This window comes from Schistocerca piceifrons, chromosome X (assembly GCF_021461385.2).
Source record: "Schistocerca piceifrons isolate TAMUIC-IGC-003096 chromosome X, iqSchPice1.1, whole genome shotgun sequence".
NCBI lineage: Eukaryota > Metazoa > Arthropoda > Insecta > Orthoptera > Acrididae > Schistocerca > Schistocerca piceifrons.
Genome location: NC_060149.1, coordinates 64,367,701 through 64,384,536, shown reverse-complemented (window position 1 = coordinate 64,384,536; position 16,836 = coordinate 64,367,701). Strand labels below are relative to the sequence as shown.

The following is a 16,836-nucleotide window of genomic DNA, read 5'->3' as shown; positions in this document are numbered from 1 at the left end:
TAGAATTATTCAAATACTCAACCCATTGAGTCGCTAGAGCACACACTAATTGCAAATATGTATGGCTGAAGGATATACTTGTTTCACAGCATTCTAAAACTATTATTATCCACACCTTGCGTCCGCCCCCGGCAGATGAGTGGTCAACGCAACAGGCTGTCAATCCTAAGGGCCCGGGTTCGATCCCTGGCTGGGTCGGAGATTTTCTCCGCTCAGGGACTGGGTATTGTGCTGTCCTAATCATCATCATTTCATCCCCATCGACGCGCAAGTCGCCGAAGTGGCGTCAAATCGAAAGACTTGCACCAGGCGAGCGGTATACCGACGGGAGGCCCTCGTCACACGCCATTATTATTATTATCCACACCTTGCGACGCAAACGGATATTAGTCCGCTAATAACGGACTATTTCGTAATCGCTGAAGTATAATTTCCGTGGAGCCCAATACCTACTACTGTGACCTTAGGGGGAATGGTTTTATTGGCAATAGCTCCCTTCAGTTCACAAGTGCCATAAGGTCCACCAATGTCAACCTGCAGCCTCACTAATCAATCCAAAAATTGCTAGCCTGAGCTGTGCAGCAAGTAATTCACATTAATGTATGCAGCAACATCAACCATGCCAACAACTGCCTTGCTAACCTGTGCAGCACTTAAAACCCACGAAAATTCGACCGACAACTACAACTCAAATGAGCTAAGGAGCTGCCCAACTGATCTGAGTATCTACATCTGCACCTACGTAGATACTCAGCACGCCACCGTACCACTTATTTCCTCACCTGTTTGGCTCACAAATACAGCGAGGGAGAAACGACTGTTTGTACACCTCCATATGAGCCCTAATGTTTCTAATACTCTCATCGCGGCCCTTAGCGCGATGTACGTTGGCAGCAGTAGAATTGTTCAGCAGTAAGCTTCAAATGCTGACTCTCTAAATATTCTCAATAGCTTTTCTGGAAAAGAACGTCGCCTTCCCTCCAGAGATTCCCATGTTTTAGTTCAGGAAGCATCTCCATAACACTTACGTGTTGTTCAAACCTACTGGTAACAAATCTAGCACTCTGCCTCTGAACTGATTCGATGTCTTCCTTCAGTCGGACCTGGTATGGACCCCAAACAGTCGAGCAGTACTCAAGAATAGGTTGCACTAGCGTCCTATCTGTGGTCTCCCTTACAGGTGAACCACTCTTTCATAAAATTTTCCCAATAAACCGAAGTCAACCATTTGCCTTTCCCACCACAGTTTTCACATGCTTGTTCCACTTCATATTGTTTTACAACGTTATGCCCTAATATTAAACGACTTGAGTGTGTCAAGTAGGACACTAGTAATACTGTATCTGAACATTGCAGGTTTGTTCTTCCTACTCATCCGCGTTAACTTACATTTTTCCATATTTAGGACTATCTGAACATACACCAGGGCATCATCAGCAAACAACCGCAGATTGCTGCGCACCGTGTCCGCTAAATCGTTTATGTATATAGAGAACAACAGGGGTCCTAACACAGTTTCCTGGGGCGCTCCTGATGAAACCCCTGTCTCTGACGAACACACACCATTGAGAACAACATACTGGGTTCTATTATTTAAGAAGTCTTCGAGCCACTCACATATCTGTGAACTTATTCCTTATGCTTGTACCTTCGTTAACAGCCAGCAATGAAGCACCATGTCAAATGCTTTGCGGAAATCTAGAAATATTAAATCTGACTGTTGCCTTCATCCATGGTTCTGAGTATTTCATATGAGAAAAGGGCAAGGTTTGTTTCGCATGAGAGATGCTTTCTAAAACCGTGTTGATTCGCGGATATAAGCTTCTCAGTCTCACTAAAGTTTATTATATTCAAACTGAGAATATGTTCAAGGATTCTGCAGCAAACTGAAGTTAGGGATATTGGTCTGTAATTTTGAGGGTCCGTTCTTTTACCTTTCATATATACTGGAGTCACCTGCGCTTTTTTCCAGTCTCTTTGGACCCCCTGAAATCAATGGTAAATTTAAACAACAGACTACCACAAGCTGCTGATCCACAGCTGATCCCTACAACACTTAAAACCATCTTAACATTTGAATACAAGTCCAAAGCCAATCAGGACACCCATCAAGGAATTCCCTTCAAGGAACGGAAAAGCCAGCACAACAACCTTGATGTGGCCCACAGCACAACACACCAAAGTGCACTCGCCAACAACCTTCTGCGTCTGTCCCAGCGCCGGGACTCCACACGTCCCCTACCATATGCGAGAGACCATTCCTTGCTTACCCTGCATGCAACAGTTCACACCAGCTGGTCTTTCAAACTAAACTTCTAGCCAACTTGAGTCGGAAGAAAAGATATTTGTGGCAAGTGCCATAAGGCACACTCGTTTAGGTTGAAATCACAAATAAAGGCTGTGGTAACTGACTGATCTGTATGTAACTTAATGTTTATATCTGTGACATGTTTAATCAGTCGAGTTCAGCAGAACTCCAGTTGTACCCTGTTCATAATAGTTCCTTATAAGAACTGTCCATAGTTAGCAAGAGCGACTAAACTGAAACTGGAGGTACAAAAGATTTACAGGAAGGTGTTTCTTTCTTCAAAAAAGCCACAAATGGGATGCAATAACTTGTTCTGCATAACCGAATGTTTAGTCCAGAGATATTTCTGCACAATGTTGTCTCACACAAGGAGGTTAGAATAAAGGAAGATGGCATTACCTACACTGAGAACAGCCAATGGCTGAAGCCAGGGGCAGTGCAGTCAGCCATACTGTTAACACCTTAAAACCTTGTGTGTAATCTGTCGTCTCTACTTAGTGTCACTAAACTGATAGTCAGATCTGAGTATGTACTTAGACACATAATACTTTTGCGGAGGAGTACTCATACTGACAACTGAGATCTTAATTTGTCAATGTGAAATTTCATTGATTAAGCAATGACTATGCCATGACAAAATGTCCTATCATTTTAATACAAAACGAATTATTAGCTGCAATAATTAACAGTACAAACAGCACAAAAACATTTCGACCATTTCACTACCAAACTGTACGATTTTCAGAATATAAGCACTAAAATGATGCTTTTTAGTCAGAGGAAGGGGACACCATTGCATGAAAATTATTGATAAAGCATACGTGCATTTGGGCATTAGGCCTACCACTAAAATCAAAAGTTTACAGTTAAAATCAAGTAAAGCTTATCTTTGTCTTTCTGACACATTTTTTCCATTTCTAAGAATGTGTAGGACATTCTACACACTATCTATTTTGACTTATCATTCCCATCACGATTCCAAATATATTCAGTTATTATGTGTGTAAAAAGGAATTTTGACAATAAATGAGTTATGTACTTGAGTGATCGTTTTATATGCCACAAAAGAGCGTTTTGTGAAATTAAATCTTTATTTCATTTTCACAAAAGAAAACAAACTTGCAACCTATTAACCAATGCACTTTATCACAAGTATAGTCACTGTCTTTCGAAGATTATTATATTACTGTGTTTGAATCCATTTTTGTTTATATGAGAATTTTCACTGCGTGAGCCATGCTGGACTGTTATACCGAGTGCTTATCGCTGACTATTGATGTCGCATATAGGCACTCAGGCTCAGAAATGAAGCCTTGTTTAGACACTTGCTGATGTCTTCATTAACCACTAAATCATTGAAATTGTGTAAATATAGATATTGCTCCACTTGTGGAAGCAGGGGCCCCAGCACACTTTGTTATCAATTAGTTATTGTTCTATGATATGACAAGCAAGTATCAAATATAACCCTGACATAATCATATACTCTTAAAGAATAAAGTTCAAGCATTGATGCAGAGTATCACATTTTGTAGGAATGACAGAACATGCTGTCTTGGCAAACTGACATGAAACTCTTCATTCACACTGAATACGCTGTTAAGCACAGAATACTTTTCACCTATGTACATATTCTCCTGTAAGGCTTTTATCACATGATTCAAATGATTATTTCGATGCTTAAGGGGACAGTTTGGCTGTGATGAAGCTAAATGTTCTTCCTGTTTACTTCACACACAGTGTACAATTTTCTCTTGAAATGAACAACAGTGTCATGAGGTGGTGCATCTGGACAGACGAGAACTTCTTTTGTCAACACCAGAAAACAAAAAGATGTATGTAATTAGCTCTACATGTCAAAGTTTTCGATGCACGTAAATTATTATTACTTTCCGAAACAGTAGTTCCCAATCTATAGGATACTATTCCAATATAACAATTATCACAGAGTAGAATAATCATTTATGCACAAAATAATACACTGAAAATTTTAAATGAAAAATTGTTGCCTAGTCACAATATTCACTCACTGGATTATCTCTAACATCAACATTTAGTATAGTATATAGTGTATAGACGCCTGTTGTGACACCAGTTACCTGCAGCAAAGGAAAACAAGTTTAACATCAAATTCTATCAAATAAATAGGTATCATGCACTGAAACACTCAATCATTCATGAAAAATTTGGTGCAGCTTGCTTTCTGTATGTATGAGAGAAGTGATGAAAGAATAACAAGGCTCTGATGCGAACAAATGACGTTGAAGTTGATCAAACTGGGCTCCATGGAAAAGCTCTGATCACATTTTGCTGTATTTTACTTTGTTTCGTGGCAACCCCATGATCAACAAGCTGTTCCTTGACTCTCATCTGTGAACTTGCATATTGTAAACAAGTGAGCATAACCATCGAAACGAATAGTTCGTATTTCAACCAAAAGTATTATTGGGGTTGCAGTATTTACCCGTAGAAAGTAACAGCAGACCTTTCACTTCTGTTAAGGCATCTGCGGGTAAAACGAATAACCGTTTTCACACGACAATACCCATACGCTACTCGAAATATTTTGGTCACAAGTATATGGCGGAACGCGTTAGTCTTGGGCTGAATGTTTTCGCTGTTGAAGCAACTCCATAGATTGTAGCTTCGGTGGTCGCACATGTATGTCTCTGATATTATTTGAGACTGCTGCGGCGTTACGATTATCTTTGGACGTAGCGGCGTTCGCACTGCGCAGTCGTCTGCTGGGTAGGTGGGGTGTGCTGTGTGCATGTAGTGGTCGGGATTGCGTATTGACTGCTGTGTAGCTAGTAGGCTGCGTATACCGGCATTGCTGTATTCTCTTCTGGACACTTCAGTGGATCTCACTTTTTGCTGCTACTAGCTCTACTGCCGTTAGAAAGATACTAGATAGCCATGAGTACGCCGGTGAAAAAGGTGCCGCTACATCTTCAGGTTAGTAGACGAAAATATTTATCTTTACAATTACGTTTCGCCCTTTTTTTCATTTTCTTTTTTTACCGTCTGTGCATTGTAGCCTGTTGTGCCACAATTCCGTAGAAGCAAGAGATTTTAATACACCGCACGTACATAGAGATACGTAAAAGGCTAGAAAATAATTATTTGATACGATAAATAGAATTTGTTTGAACATTGGCTCAATATTAAGTAAATTTAGAGATCGCTACACCGTTTTCGGTTCCCCAGCTTTCATGCAGTATAAAGTTGTCATTTTTGTTTATTCGTTATTGTTAGTGAACTTCCATTGTTGTGTTCTGATCATAGGGTGTGGTAGTGTAGCAAAAAAAAAAAAAAAAGGACGTGTATCTGTAATCCTTTGTTACCATTAATTTATTACAGAAAGAAAGCTGTAGAGAGCTGTATTCGTGTTACTGTATAGTTTAACGAATTCCGATTTTTCCCTGTGTGCGTTGGTTTAGCCGTAAGTAGCATATCTTATTTTGACGTATGATTTAAATCGATATCAGTTTTTTCGATCATCCCTTGCCTGCCCAATCACTGTATGTGCAATCTTTTCAAAGGTTTTTTTTATTTTTATTTTTTTTTTTATAATTTGTGGAAAAAGACGTAGAGTAACTGTGGGAGAGACAAACTTTGAGTCTCACAACTGCTATAGTAGACGACGTTTATGAACAACTGTGTTGTATTTTTGGTCCAGTTTCATAGCTACCGTCGTCGTATTGTTGCACTTCAGTCCTGATTTTCCAGTCGTAGTTAGCTTCTCGAGTACAATTGAAATACGCTTTGAGGATTGCGCATGTATTATTCCTCCAGCTTAATCATTGTGGAAATTTGCAGCACGTTTGCTTTCGGTAGTGTTATTAATGGCAGTGGAGGTGTAATGATTTGTCCACTGGACTCAAAGGTACTCGTGTCGTGTATATCTACTCATTATGATGCCAGAGGTTAAAGAAGAAAATACTTGCAGAGCTTCGTAGGTCATATGGCTCCCTTGCGTGTAACAGTTAGTAATCCACAATATTACATATTTGTACCATGGTAGGCTGTTACCTGCCTAATCACTGGACATGATGTAACATGAAGGGGCTGTATTGGAAATGAAACATGTATTCCTCACTGAAGTTAAGATTTACTTTTGATTTTAGTAGACTTATGATTTATACAAATTATTGTACACCTATCTGAAACCACTCATACTGACGTGTAAGTAAATAGCAATGAAGCATTGTCTTGAAGACTACACTTGAAATACTTGACTTTGTTCTCTGTGTGGTTAGCAGTTAGTTGGGAATGCTTGTTTGTAAAGCAGTTTTCTTCAGTGTTTAGTACTGGTGTTCCAAATGTAAGTTTGTTATACATGAAAAATAATTTATATAAATTTATGAACAAAGAATTATGAAAGTAAATTGCGAAGGACCTAAATTTGTTGAGGTAGTCTGTTCTCATTGGTGCTGCCGGTTGTTTCAGCCCCAGTAATTTAATTTTGGAAGCACCTATGTAGTATCATGTTTCTCCATATAGTTTATTGCCACCACTACAGTAAACAACTCACAAAACATTAATTTATTGAAGCTGCTTGCCAGATTATTGTTGTAGGATGTGAGCATTGACATTTCTACAGGAAAAACTTTAAGGCAACAGCGTGAAATGTGTACTTGCCACTGTTGACTATGTTGTTGTACGTGACTGGGGTCGTAGCCACGTAGGGCGTAATAATGACAACCTGCCTGATAAACTAAGTGCTGTGGACTGATAATATTTTAAATACCAGTAGCACCAAATACATTGGAACCACAAATTTGCCAGAGCTTGTCAGGGAAAGGGGGCATAATTGGCCCTGAATGTTCTGGTGTGATTTGTAGAGCCGGGGAGTTGTTATTGAAGTTACAGTATTAGTTATGAAGTACTGTCCATTTTACAGTGTACTTAAGCAGATACTGTTCTTAGGTTTGATAAGTTTGTAGTGGAGGACTTCATTTTTGCTGATTTTATCAGAGAGTATTGAACAAGTATTTGGAAAGTACATAACACAATAATGAAGTGTCACATATTCACATACTTGCAGAGTTTCATAGGTCATATGTGCAGTGCAGTGATTCACGGAGCAGAGAAAATATTGCACTCGTGGGTTTATGTTCAAAATTGACAATTGCTGTTGTAAAGACTTCAATTTCCAGATATCATAATTGGTGTTATTTCCAATCACCTGTTTCCTGCTCTGGAAACAATGAATGAATTGACACATAGAATCAACTCTTAACCCCCTGTCTGACTCACCAGAGCAAGCAGATTATTGACCTGTGTGATGTAACCCACTATATTCTCATGGTTTTCTGTAAATTTATTTTTGAATTCCCTCTATCTAGGCTAATTTCATAATTTTGCTTTACTGTTGGGGAGGGAACTTAGCTGTGCAACGGCTGTTTCACATTGATATTTTCTGTGTGGTTTTTTTTTAATCTGTTCTTTAGCTTTTGTTATTAAGTAGCTCTCTCTCTCTCTCTCTCTCTCTCTCTCTCTCTCTCTCTCTCTCTCTCTCTCTCTCTGTTTACTTGAAAAGACTGTCAATGTAAAGTACCGGTGAGGTAATATGCAGATGCTTTGCTTTGTTATTCACAGAGTATGTGATAGGATTTCAAAGATGGCTGCTTGAAATCATCCTGAAAAGACAAGGCAGGTGCTTTGCCAGAGTAGATAGTTAACTGAACTTTGTCTTATTTCACTGCATGATCTCCTCCCATTTTGGATAACATAACTTCTGTTTTGTAATAAGTGGAAGGGAGTATGTATTGTTACCTCATCATTTGTAATACCTTATTCATCCACTATATTTCACTATAATGATTCTCAGTAAACAGTGGCAGATACTGTGTTGCAGTCTCCTGATTTAAGTATAACTTAAGTTGGCAGGTAGGTATTGTTCCGTTGATCATGTTGGTATAAGGCATTTCTTCTGTGGCTGAACCGAGTAAGAATGCTTGAGGGATAATTAAATTAAAATTTTATATTTAGTATAACAATATTGGACATGTCAGATACATTACAGAAATAATATAGACATTATGAAACATTAAAAAAGTATGATAGGATTGGGTGAGAATAGGGCAAATGCCATAATGAAATGAATCATTCCAGCGTTCACCTTAGCAACTTGGAAAACCATGGGAATCCCTCCCGAGTGCGAGTCCAGTACATTATACATGGAAGGTGGCACCACATTGGACTGAATGTGATGAAGGTTCTCTTCTGATGTCTAAGGCAGTTTCTATAGATTTCAGTGGTGGAGATGCTCAGTAAATGTTATGTTTTACAGTACTTCCTCAAAAGTAGTGAATCATTAAGGGATATGGGTTATAGCTTTGTCTTTATACTATGTGAAAGATTGTCAGAAGTGTTGCTGTGTCAAAGTTGGCCAAGTAATAAACTGGTTAGTGTAAATAGCCAAATTTATAAATTGTCGCATTGTATGAAGGAAAAAGTTTGTATTTCTAAACTAAAAATCTTCATTTTGTGTAGAGGTCTTGGCAAGACCACCCATTACTATATTACTACTGTGATGTAAAACTATACTCAGAAGGCACCTTATGGGATGTGGCTAATGATATTTCTGGTACCACTATCAAGGGAATCATTCCAGCATTCACCTTAGCATCTTGGGAAACCACAGGAACCAAAGTCAGGATGGTTGGATGGGGAATAAACGCCAGTCCTCCGGAATGTGAGTTCAGTACATTTTTGAACTCCCTCTGTCTAGACTAACTTCATAATTCTGCTTTACTTTTGGAGAGGGAACATAGTTGTGCAGCCAGCTGTTTCACATTGATATTTTCTGTTTTCCAGAAATGTTTTGCTGTTATTAAGCTTTCATTATAAATTAAGTAACTTCAGTTTCTTCTTCCTCTTCATTCCCTCTCCCTCCCTCCCCCTCATGTGTCACTGCATTCCTTCTGCTGTTCCATTTGTGAATGTGTGGTGGGAATGTCTGTCACAAAGACTCTGTATGAACTCTACTGATTCCTTTTTTGTGAGTGGGAGGGATCAATATATTACCTGACACTTTCTGGAACATATGCTGTAAGAATTTCATTAGTAAACTTCTCCACAGCATGTCTCTTGTAGTGTTTATCACTGGAGTTTGTTGAGCATCACTATAATGTGTTTGTGCTTACTAAAGAAACACGAGACTGAATGTGCTGACCTTCATTGTATCTCTGTCTCATCTGTTAATCCATCTTCGTAAGGGTCGCAGACTGATCAGCAATATTCAAGAATTGTTGAACAGGTGTTGTAAGCCACTTCTTTCATAGATGATTTAAATATCCTCAGGATTCTTCCAGTGTCAGCGTGATATCTTTTCCTGTAATTGGTTTTGTCATTCCACTTTAGGTCCACTAAATGTTGTAAGGGACTGTAAGTCAGTGAAATGAAATGAATACCGAACTAAGTTCTTGGTTGTAGATCAGAAATGTTCGTATAATGAGTGACATATTATTTGATTCAACTATCCTAATTTGCATTTCCTGTGGTTTTTCTGAAATCGGTGTGCGTTATTCATTTTGGTATTCTGGTATGGCTTTGCACTAACTGCCATATCTGGTAAGCTAAATCAGTGCTTCCAGAATGCCGAAACTTTTTACATTACTTGTAAAACTTAATTTCTACCTTTTCACAGAATAGCAAGCTTTTCCTTCCTGTGCACCATATTAGATAGAAAAGTATTTCCTCTACATGTTCCATAAGCAACCTGACGTGTACGGTGGAGGGTACTTCATGTATCATTGTCACTTTCACTTTTCCTGTTCCTATCACGAATAGTGCGCGGAAAAAACGAAAGTTGGTGTTCCTCCATGTGAGCGAGAATGTCTCTTAACCTTCGTTGTCTTTTCTCGAGGTATGTGTAGACGGAAGAAATGTATTGACTCTTCGAGGAATGTAAGCTGTAGCACTTCTGTCAGTAAACTGCTCCGTCATGCCCACCACCTTATAGCGTCTGCCATTGTAGTTGGATCACCTAGTAAGGCTGCCAAACTGACGAGCAATACTGAAGCGCTGTCGAACCGGGGTTTTGTAAGCTACACCCTTCGTGGGTGAACTACACCTGAGGATTCTTCCAAGAAATCGATGGCATCTGCCTTTCTTACTAATAGTTTTACGTTGTTGCTCAATTTAAAATGGCTCGGTGCGTATCCTCCCAGGTATGCAGTAGATATGGTCGTTTCCAGTGATTGTTAGGTAATCTTACCACTGTCCAGCATGTTGCATTTGTTTTAATGGTTAATGAAAACCACCTTAGCTGTATTATTACAGATTCATTGTTTCACGACCGGTTTCGTTCTTCGTACATCCTCAGATAGTAGAGTTGTGCTAGAATCATGATATAAATGGCTTGGTCGTCGTAAAATACAGAACGATGCACATGATACATACACTCGGCAGTCTAGTGAACGCAGCATGCCATGTTCGCCATATTTAAGGTTGATCATTGTCTTCGGATTTGGCCTTAAACATTATAAAGGACGGCCAGATCTTTATTTAACGATTTGAGCACATCTCGGCACGTTGAAGATTTCCTAAGAACGAAACCGTTCGTTACACAATAAACCTGTAATAATAATGTTGAAAAGGTTTTCATTAATCATTAAAATTGTCAGTTCAGCTGTGGTATTCAACGTGATAAACTCTTTACGTTTGATTCTGTTGAGGGTCAACTGCCAACTCGTGCAGCCGGCATCGATCCTCGGCAAGTCTTCCTGCATTTTGCTACAATATTCTAACGCTGCAACTTCTCCTTATACTACAGCAACATCCTCGAATACCTGCACGGGGTGCTTGCGGCGTTAGCCGCGTAGTCATTTGTATATATTTTTTAGCAGTAATTGCCCCATAACACTGCCTTCTAGCATACTCGAAGCAAAAGATTTCTCATCAAAGAATGTTCTGTTGCAACGAACTCTTCGGTTCAGTAACAAAGCAGATCACATATTCCGTAAACTCGTATTTTGTTCATTAGGCGACATCGAAAGCCTGTCGAACTCAAAAGGAACACGGCATTTACCATGAGTGCCAGTATCATCTGCTATTTAGCTCTTGGGGACAGAGCGAGCTAGGATTCATACCATCGTTGTTTACAGAATCCAAGTTTTTCCCTTCAGAGCAGAAAAATTGTCTCCAGAAGCTCGTAACACCCATAAAATGTATTTTGATAAAATTCTACAACGGATTGGCGTCAGCGATACGTAAGTGTCCCGTTAAAGGTGCAGTTACCTTCCTTCTGTTAAGCGCTTTTAGCTGATTTACCATACTGCAGTCACATAACTGGATATGCCACACCCATGTGTTACTGCGACTACTGAAAAGCGCATCTGCAGTACGACCTTCCTCGGTGGAACAATGTCGAAAAACGGAATTTAGTACTTCTGCCATCCTTTTCTCTGCATGTATGTTCACTGATGACTGGACAGATGACTTTATTCTGTTTATAGGTGTAACGTAATACCAAAGCCTCTTAGAATTTCGCGTCCGTTTTTTAGATAGAATTTTATATCAGAGTTCGTTGAACGTTTCACATCATTACACCCCTACTGGCTTCGATTAGTTTTTGTTTGTTCACAGAGCTCTGGTACTCTTTCGTTTCGGAACAGTTTTCTAATTGAGGCGTATTGCACAGCAGAAATACGTTCCCACGTTTCGTAACATTCCTATTGACACCCGTCGTCAATGATGGACAAGGGCGTGATGATTACGGGTTCCCTACCAAACGCAGGCATCGCACTAGAAACTCCCGGCGTATGGCAAGGAGTACGTGCCTGTTGTGGCTGGGGCATGGGAACTTAAGGTGGCGGTGAGCGCAGAATGGAGTGTGGGAGGTTGGGAAAATATCACAAAATCTCATGTGAAGGGGATGGCGGCAATGAAGATGTCACACCATCTTTTTAAGTAAGAGGATATGTTGTTATAACGGATAAGACTTTGTTTTATATAATTAATCCCGAGAATAGACAATACTTAAGTGTCCACCAGTCTTCATGACCTCTTTGAACAGAACCGAATGCTTTACAGGTGTGCATGCCCGGAATTCCCCGATTTAGTGTCAGATTGCATTCGGGGAGTTCTTTGCCGCACCAGTCGAAATCGCAGCATGTCAGTCATGACATTCTGACAATGCCAATGTTAGGCGGCATGCCGAAGACGAGATGCATGTGCGAGCAAGGAGTTAATCGTTTGTGGAAGGAAGCTAAGCTAAAGTTCACCAACAAGAATCCTCGTAAGTGATCATATAAATCGAGAGATTGAAAAGCTTCATAATCCGAAAGTTGAAAGGAAAGTACAAATAATGTTGTCTTTCGTCTACTAAGTAAGTGAATGTTCACTTTTAATGTATGTAATATACCAATAAAAGGTCATTTTTAGGGATCCGCCAAAATGGTTAACACCATTTTCGTGAAATATTTCTGTCCTATCTGTCTGCCCATCCAAATACTACTCAGTAGTTTTAATTGTGTGTTTAAAACACTGTTTAATACTTTTTATAAGTAAAACACGATTTTATTAGTGTGTTTTAAACAATGTTTATATACAAATAAACTTTCATTTTTACGTCCTTTGACACAATTACGGGGCAAACTTCATGTGAGGAGGAGGTGGGGGTCCCACCACATCTCACTAAGAGGAAAAGGGGGTCCAAATTTTAAAGAAAACAGCTCAAGTAGTTAATGGACGTCCCCTTACCTGACAAGGTAACAGTTGCTTTGGCTGGGTCGTGTCTGTGGGGAGTACTCGTGTTTGGAGTGGGTGGCCCAAGGCGGATGACTCGCGAATGAAGTGGATCAAACTTTCTTCTGCTGTTGGTCGCATGGCCCCAGTAGTCTCATCTGCAGGAAAGCGTTACTGCAATACAGAGCAGTATGACCCCATAATATTTTTGTACCTGGCTATGCTGCGGGAGGAATGTAGGGCTAACAGGAATGGGAGAAATACGCCCCACAATACTTAATTTGATGTAGAACTAACAGGGACTCCACAAAACCATTATTCTTTGTTGAACACCTTGAGAGGTTTTCGCCAAGGCTGTTATGCTGCTGACAATTTGGTCTACCTAGAATCTGCTATTCGGTCAGCTTTTGCCCATAGTCAACAGCTTATTGCTTGTGGCACCATATGGCATCCTCATGTCCTCATTACCCTGCAAAAATGGGGTCTCTATGACCCATTCCTGATTCTTGCCCAGAACTTATTGTCAAACCATACATTCTGGGTTCAAGTTGGTGCTTTCCGCAGAGAATGCAAGAGAATGGGGTCCACAGGGCTATGTATTGAGTATGTTCCTTTCTCTAGGGGCTGTTAATGATCTAGCTGCAGCTGTGAAATCTGCAGTGTAACCCTCTCTCCATGCTGTCTATTTTTATTGCTCCTCCACAGTGGATGTTGCTGAACACCAACTGCAGGGTGCCATACGAAAGATGCAGTCCTTTGCTCTCAGCCATGGCTTTGTTTCCAGCTGCCAAGACATGTTCCATGCACTTCTGTGACCATCATACTGTCCGTCCACTAATAGAACCAGTTGCTCATTGTGATAGAATCTGTCGCTTTTTGGGACTAGTCTTCAATGCCCAGTTGATGCGGCTTTCAAAACTTTGCCAACTTAAGCATATGTGCTGGTCGCACCAGAATACTGTTCACTGCCTCAGTAGCACCAGCTGGCACGCATACCACTCTACAGTTTTGCATTGTAACAAAGCTCCAATCCTGTCCCATCTTGATTATGAGGATCTGGCATATGGCTCGGTATTGCCTTTAGCATTGGGGATGCTGCATCCTTTTGTACTAACCCTGTGAACAGCTTACACACGGTAGCTGGGGTCCCTCCACTACACATCATGAACTGCTGCTGCTCTTCACCTATACAGTATACATTCACTGCCCCCCCCCTCCCCCCCTCCCAAGCATTTGAACTACTTATTAGGGAGATCCGCCTCCCACAGCAGACCAGAGTTGTGAAGGCAGTTCGTGTACAGTGTCTCTACTGTAAACTCCAGCTTGCCCCACAGTTGCCTCTTGTCAGGGAGCAATTGCGTATGCCCTCATCGTGTGTACCCTGTCCTTGTACCTGTCTTGACATATCCTTTGGACCAGAAGACTCTGTTGACCCCATGTTTTTCCACCACCTGTTCCTGGCCGTCCTTGATGCATATCTGGGTCTGGAAGTGGTATACATTGATGGCCCTGTGGTCACCAGAGGAACCGGTTTTGCGTACACGCATACAAGGTGCCTTGAACTACACTCCATTCCAAACATACGCAGTTTATTCACTGCAGAATTGGTGACCATTGCTCGAGCTTTGTCACATTGGTTCTTGCACCAGTGAGATGTTCTTAACTGGCAGTGACTACCTAAATAGTCTCCAGGCTAACAACCAGTGCTACCCTCGACACCCTTTGGTTGTGACTATCCAGGATCTCCTTTCTGACCTCCATCAAGCTGGATGGTTGAACATCTTTGTCTGGAACCAGGTTACGAACGGATCCCAGGGAAGAAACATGCTGACTGGTTGGCCAAGTTGGCTATGAGGATACCGACTTTGGAGATATGGTACTGGAACGGGACCTTTGGTTGGCTGTGCTGTGAATTGTTGGGGGCTTGGCACATGGATTAGTGTGCCCTGGTTTCTGGGACAAACTGTGAGCAACAAAAGGGACGGTGACTGTGTGGCAGTCTTCTCTTCATGCTTTGCACGGGGAATCTACCATACTGTCAGCACCTCCTGCGGGTCCGGGGTTAGAATAGTCCCGAGGTATTCCTGCCTGTCATAAGAGGCAACTAAAAGGAGTCTCACACATTTTGACCTTTATGTGATGGTCCCCTGTAGAATTTGACCTCCATTTTTCAAAATTTTCCCAAAGAGTGAGGCAATTAGGGAAGGGCGCCTTACATGGTGCATCATGTCCATCACGCACTGAGACCTATCGCATCCTTTGTCGATGTGGATCTGCACTTCTGCTCGTACTCCAGCTGTTGGGTGAAGTCACCATCCAGGGTGGATATTTTTCCATCCACTGTGCAGTATCGTTTTCTATGCTGACAATGATAATGGACTTGTTTGCTTGCTTGCAGCTGATATCCAGCACGGTAGCCAGTTCATTGTGGTGGGGCTACATGTACCCTGTTGGTTTTAGCCCCATGACCACACAGGGATCACTCTGTGGATGTCTGTGCCATTAACTCCCCACATATACCGAGGAGTAGATCTTGTAACCCTGGATCATTGGGACTCCCAGCAATGACCATCCTGCCAGGTGGCCTTTGCTGCAGCTGGGTGGCGCCCGTGGAGAGGGCTCCTGGACAGAGTGGGTGGCATAAGGGGGGATGGCACGCGATGAAGCGTAATACATCATCTCTTCCTGGTGGTCAAACACCAGCAGTTTCAAAGCATTCATGGGCTCAATTCAATGCACAGAAGTACAGCCCCAAATCGTTCCCCTCCCTGGCCACACCATGGGAGGAACATCAGGCTAAGGATGGCAGTGGCTCTTGTTCGCCCCGGTGCCTTGTACATTAGAGAGCTGATGGGGAATCTTTCATGACGACATAGCCTCAGTTTTTTTGTTGAGCATATAGAGGACAAGTTTGTGGAGGTGGAGGGCTTGTCCAAAATGAGATTTGGGTCAGTCTTGATCAAAACAGCAGGCTCAGTCCAGTCACGGGTGTAACTTGCTTGTGACAAGCTGTGGGAGGTTTCTGTAACCATCACGCCCCATGGGAGCTTAAATATTGTCCGTTTGAGGGATAATGAGGTTGCCACCAGTGCCTTCATCTTGGCCTTCGAGGGTGATACATTACCCGAGAAGATCAAGTTGATGGTCTACCACTGTGATGTAAAGCCCTATATCCCTCCCCCTATGCGATGCTTTAAATGCTGGAAGTTCGGCCATATGTCTTCCCGCTATACTTCCAGCGTCACATGTCGAGATTGCGGATGCCCATCACATCCCAATGTTCCATGTGCCCCGCTTCCCATCTCTGTCAACTGCAGAGAGCACCATTTGCCTTGCTCGCCTGACTGCAGGATTCTCCAGAAAGAAAGGAAAATCCTGGAGTACAAGACCCTGGACCAACAGACCTACACTGTGGCTAAGAGGAAATTTGAACGCCTACATCCTTTACATATGACATCGTCTTAAGCTGCTGCTACAACAGTTCTAACCCCATCAGATCCGCCAACCTCAGTCACCTCTCAGAGCCGGAATACTACACCTGCCCCCTTGATGGTGGGGGGCACTTGCCTCCCTGTTGCTCCTGCACCACCTACTTTGGGAGCAACAGCCCCCCGCCCCCAACTATTGAGGATATCAGTCGCCACTTCTGCGCCAGAAGAGCGTAAGTCTTCTTTGGCTCCTCTCGCTAGGAAGGGGTCCCTTGGGTCACTCCCCTCCCAGGTTTCTGCTAGTGTGAAAGATGACACCCGCCAGTGGCTGAAGAGCCCTGAAGCAGCTGGTTGTAGGGCTACATGCTCATCCTCAGTCCTGGAGACTGAATCAGTGAAGTCCTC

At 41.8% G+C, this 16,836-nt stretch overlaps 1 protein-coding gene across 3 annotated transcripts in view; it reads left to right on the top strand.

Annotated features, from left to right (window-relative positions):
• The first annotated feature begins 5,025 nt into the window (after positions 1–5,025).
• LOC124721716 (dihydropyrimidinase-like) overlaps positions 5,026–16,836 on the top strand; it is a 211,587-nt gene continuing 199,776 nt past the window's right edge. Inside the window, exon 1 of one of the 3 annotated variants that reach the window (XM_047246804.1) lies at positions 5,026–5,263. In XM_047246804.1, the coding sequence (XP_047102760.1) occupies positions 5,225–5,263 (39 nt within the window). In that variant the 5' untranslated portion in view covers positions 5,026–5,224. The remainder of the gene's footprint in view (positions 5,264–16,836) is intronic. The other 2 variants (XM_047246805.1, XM_047246803.1) reach the window with 2 other exon arrangements.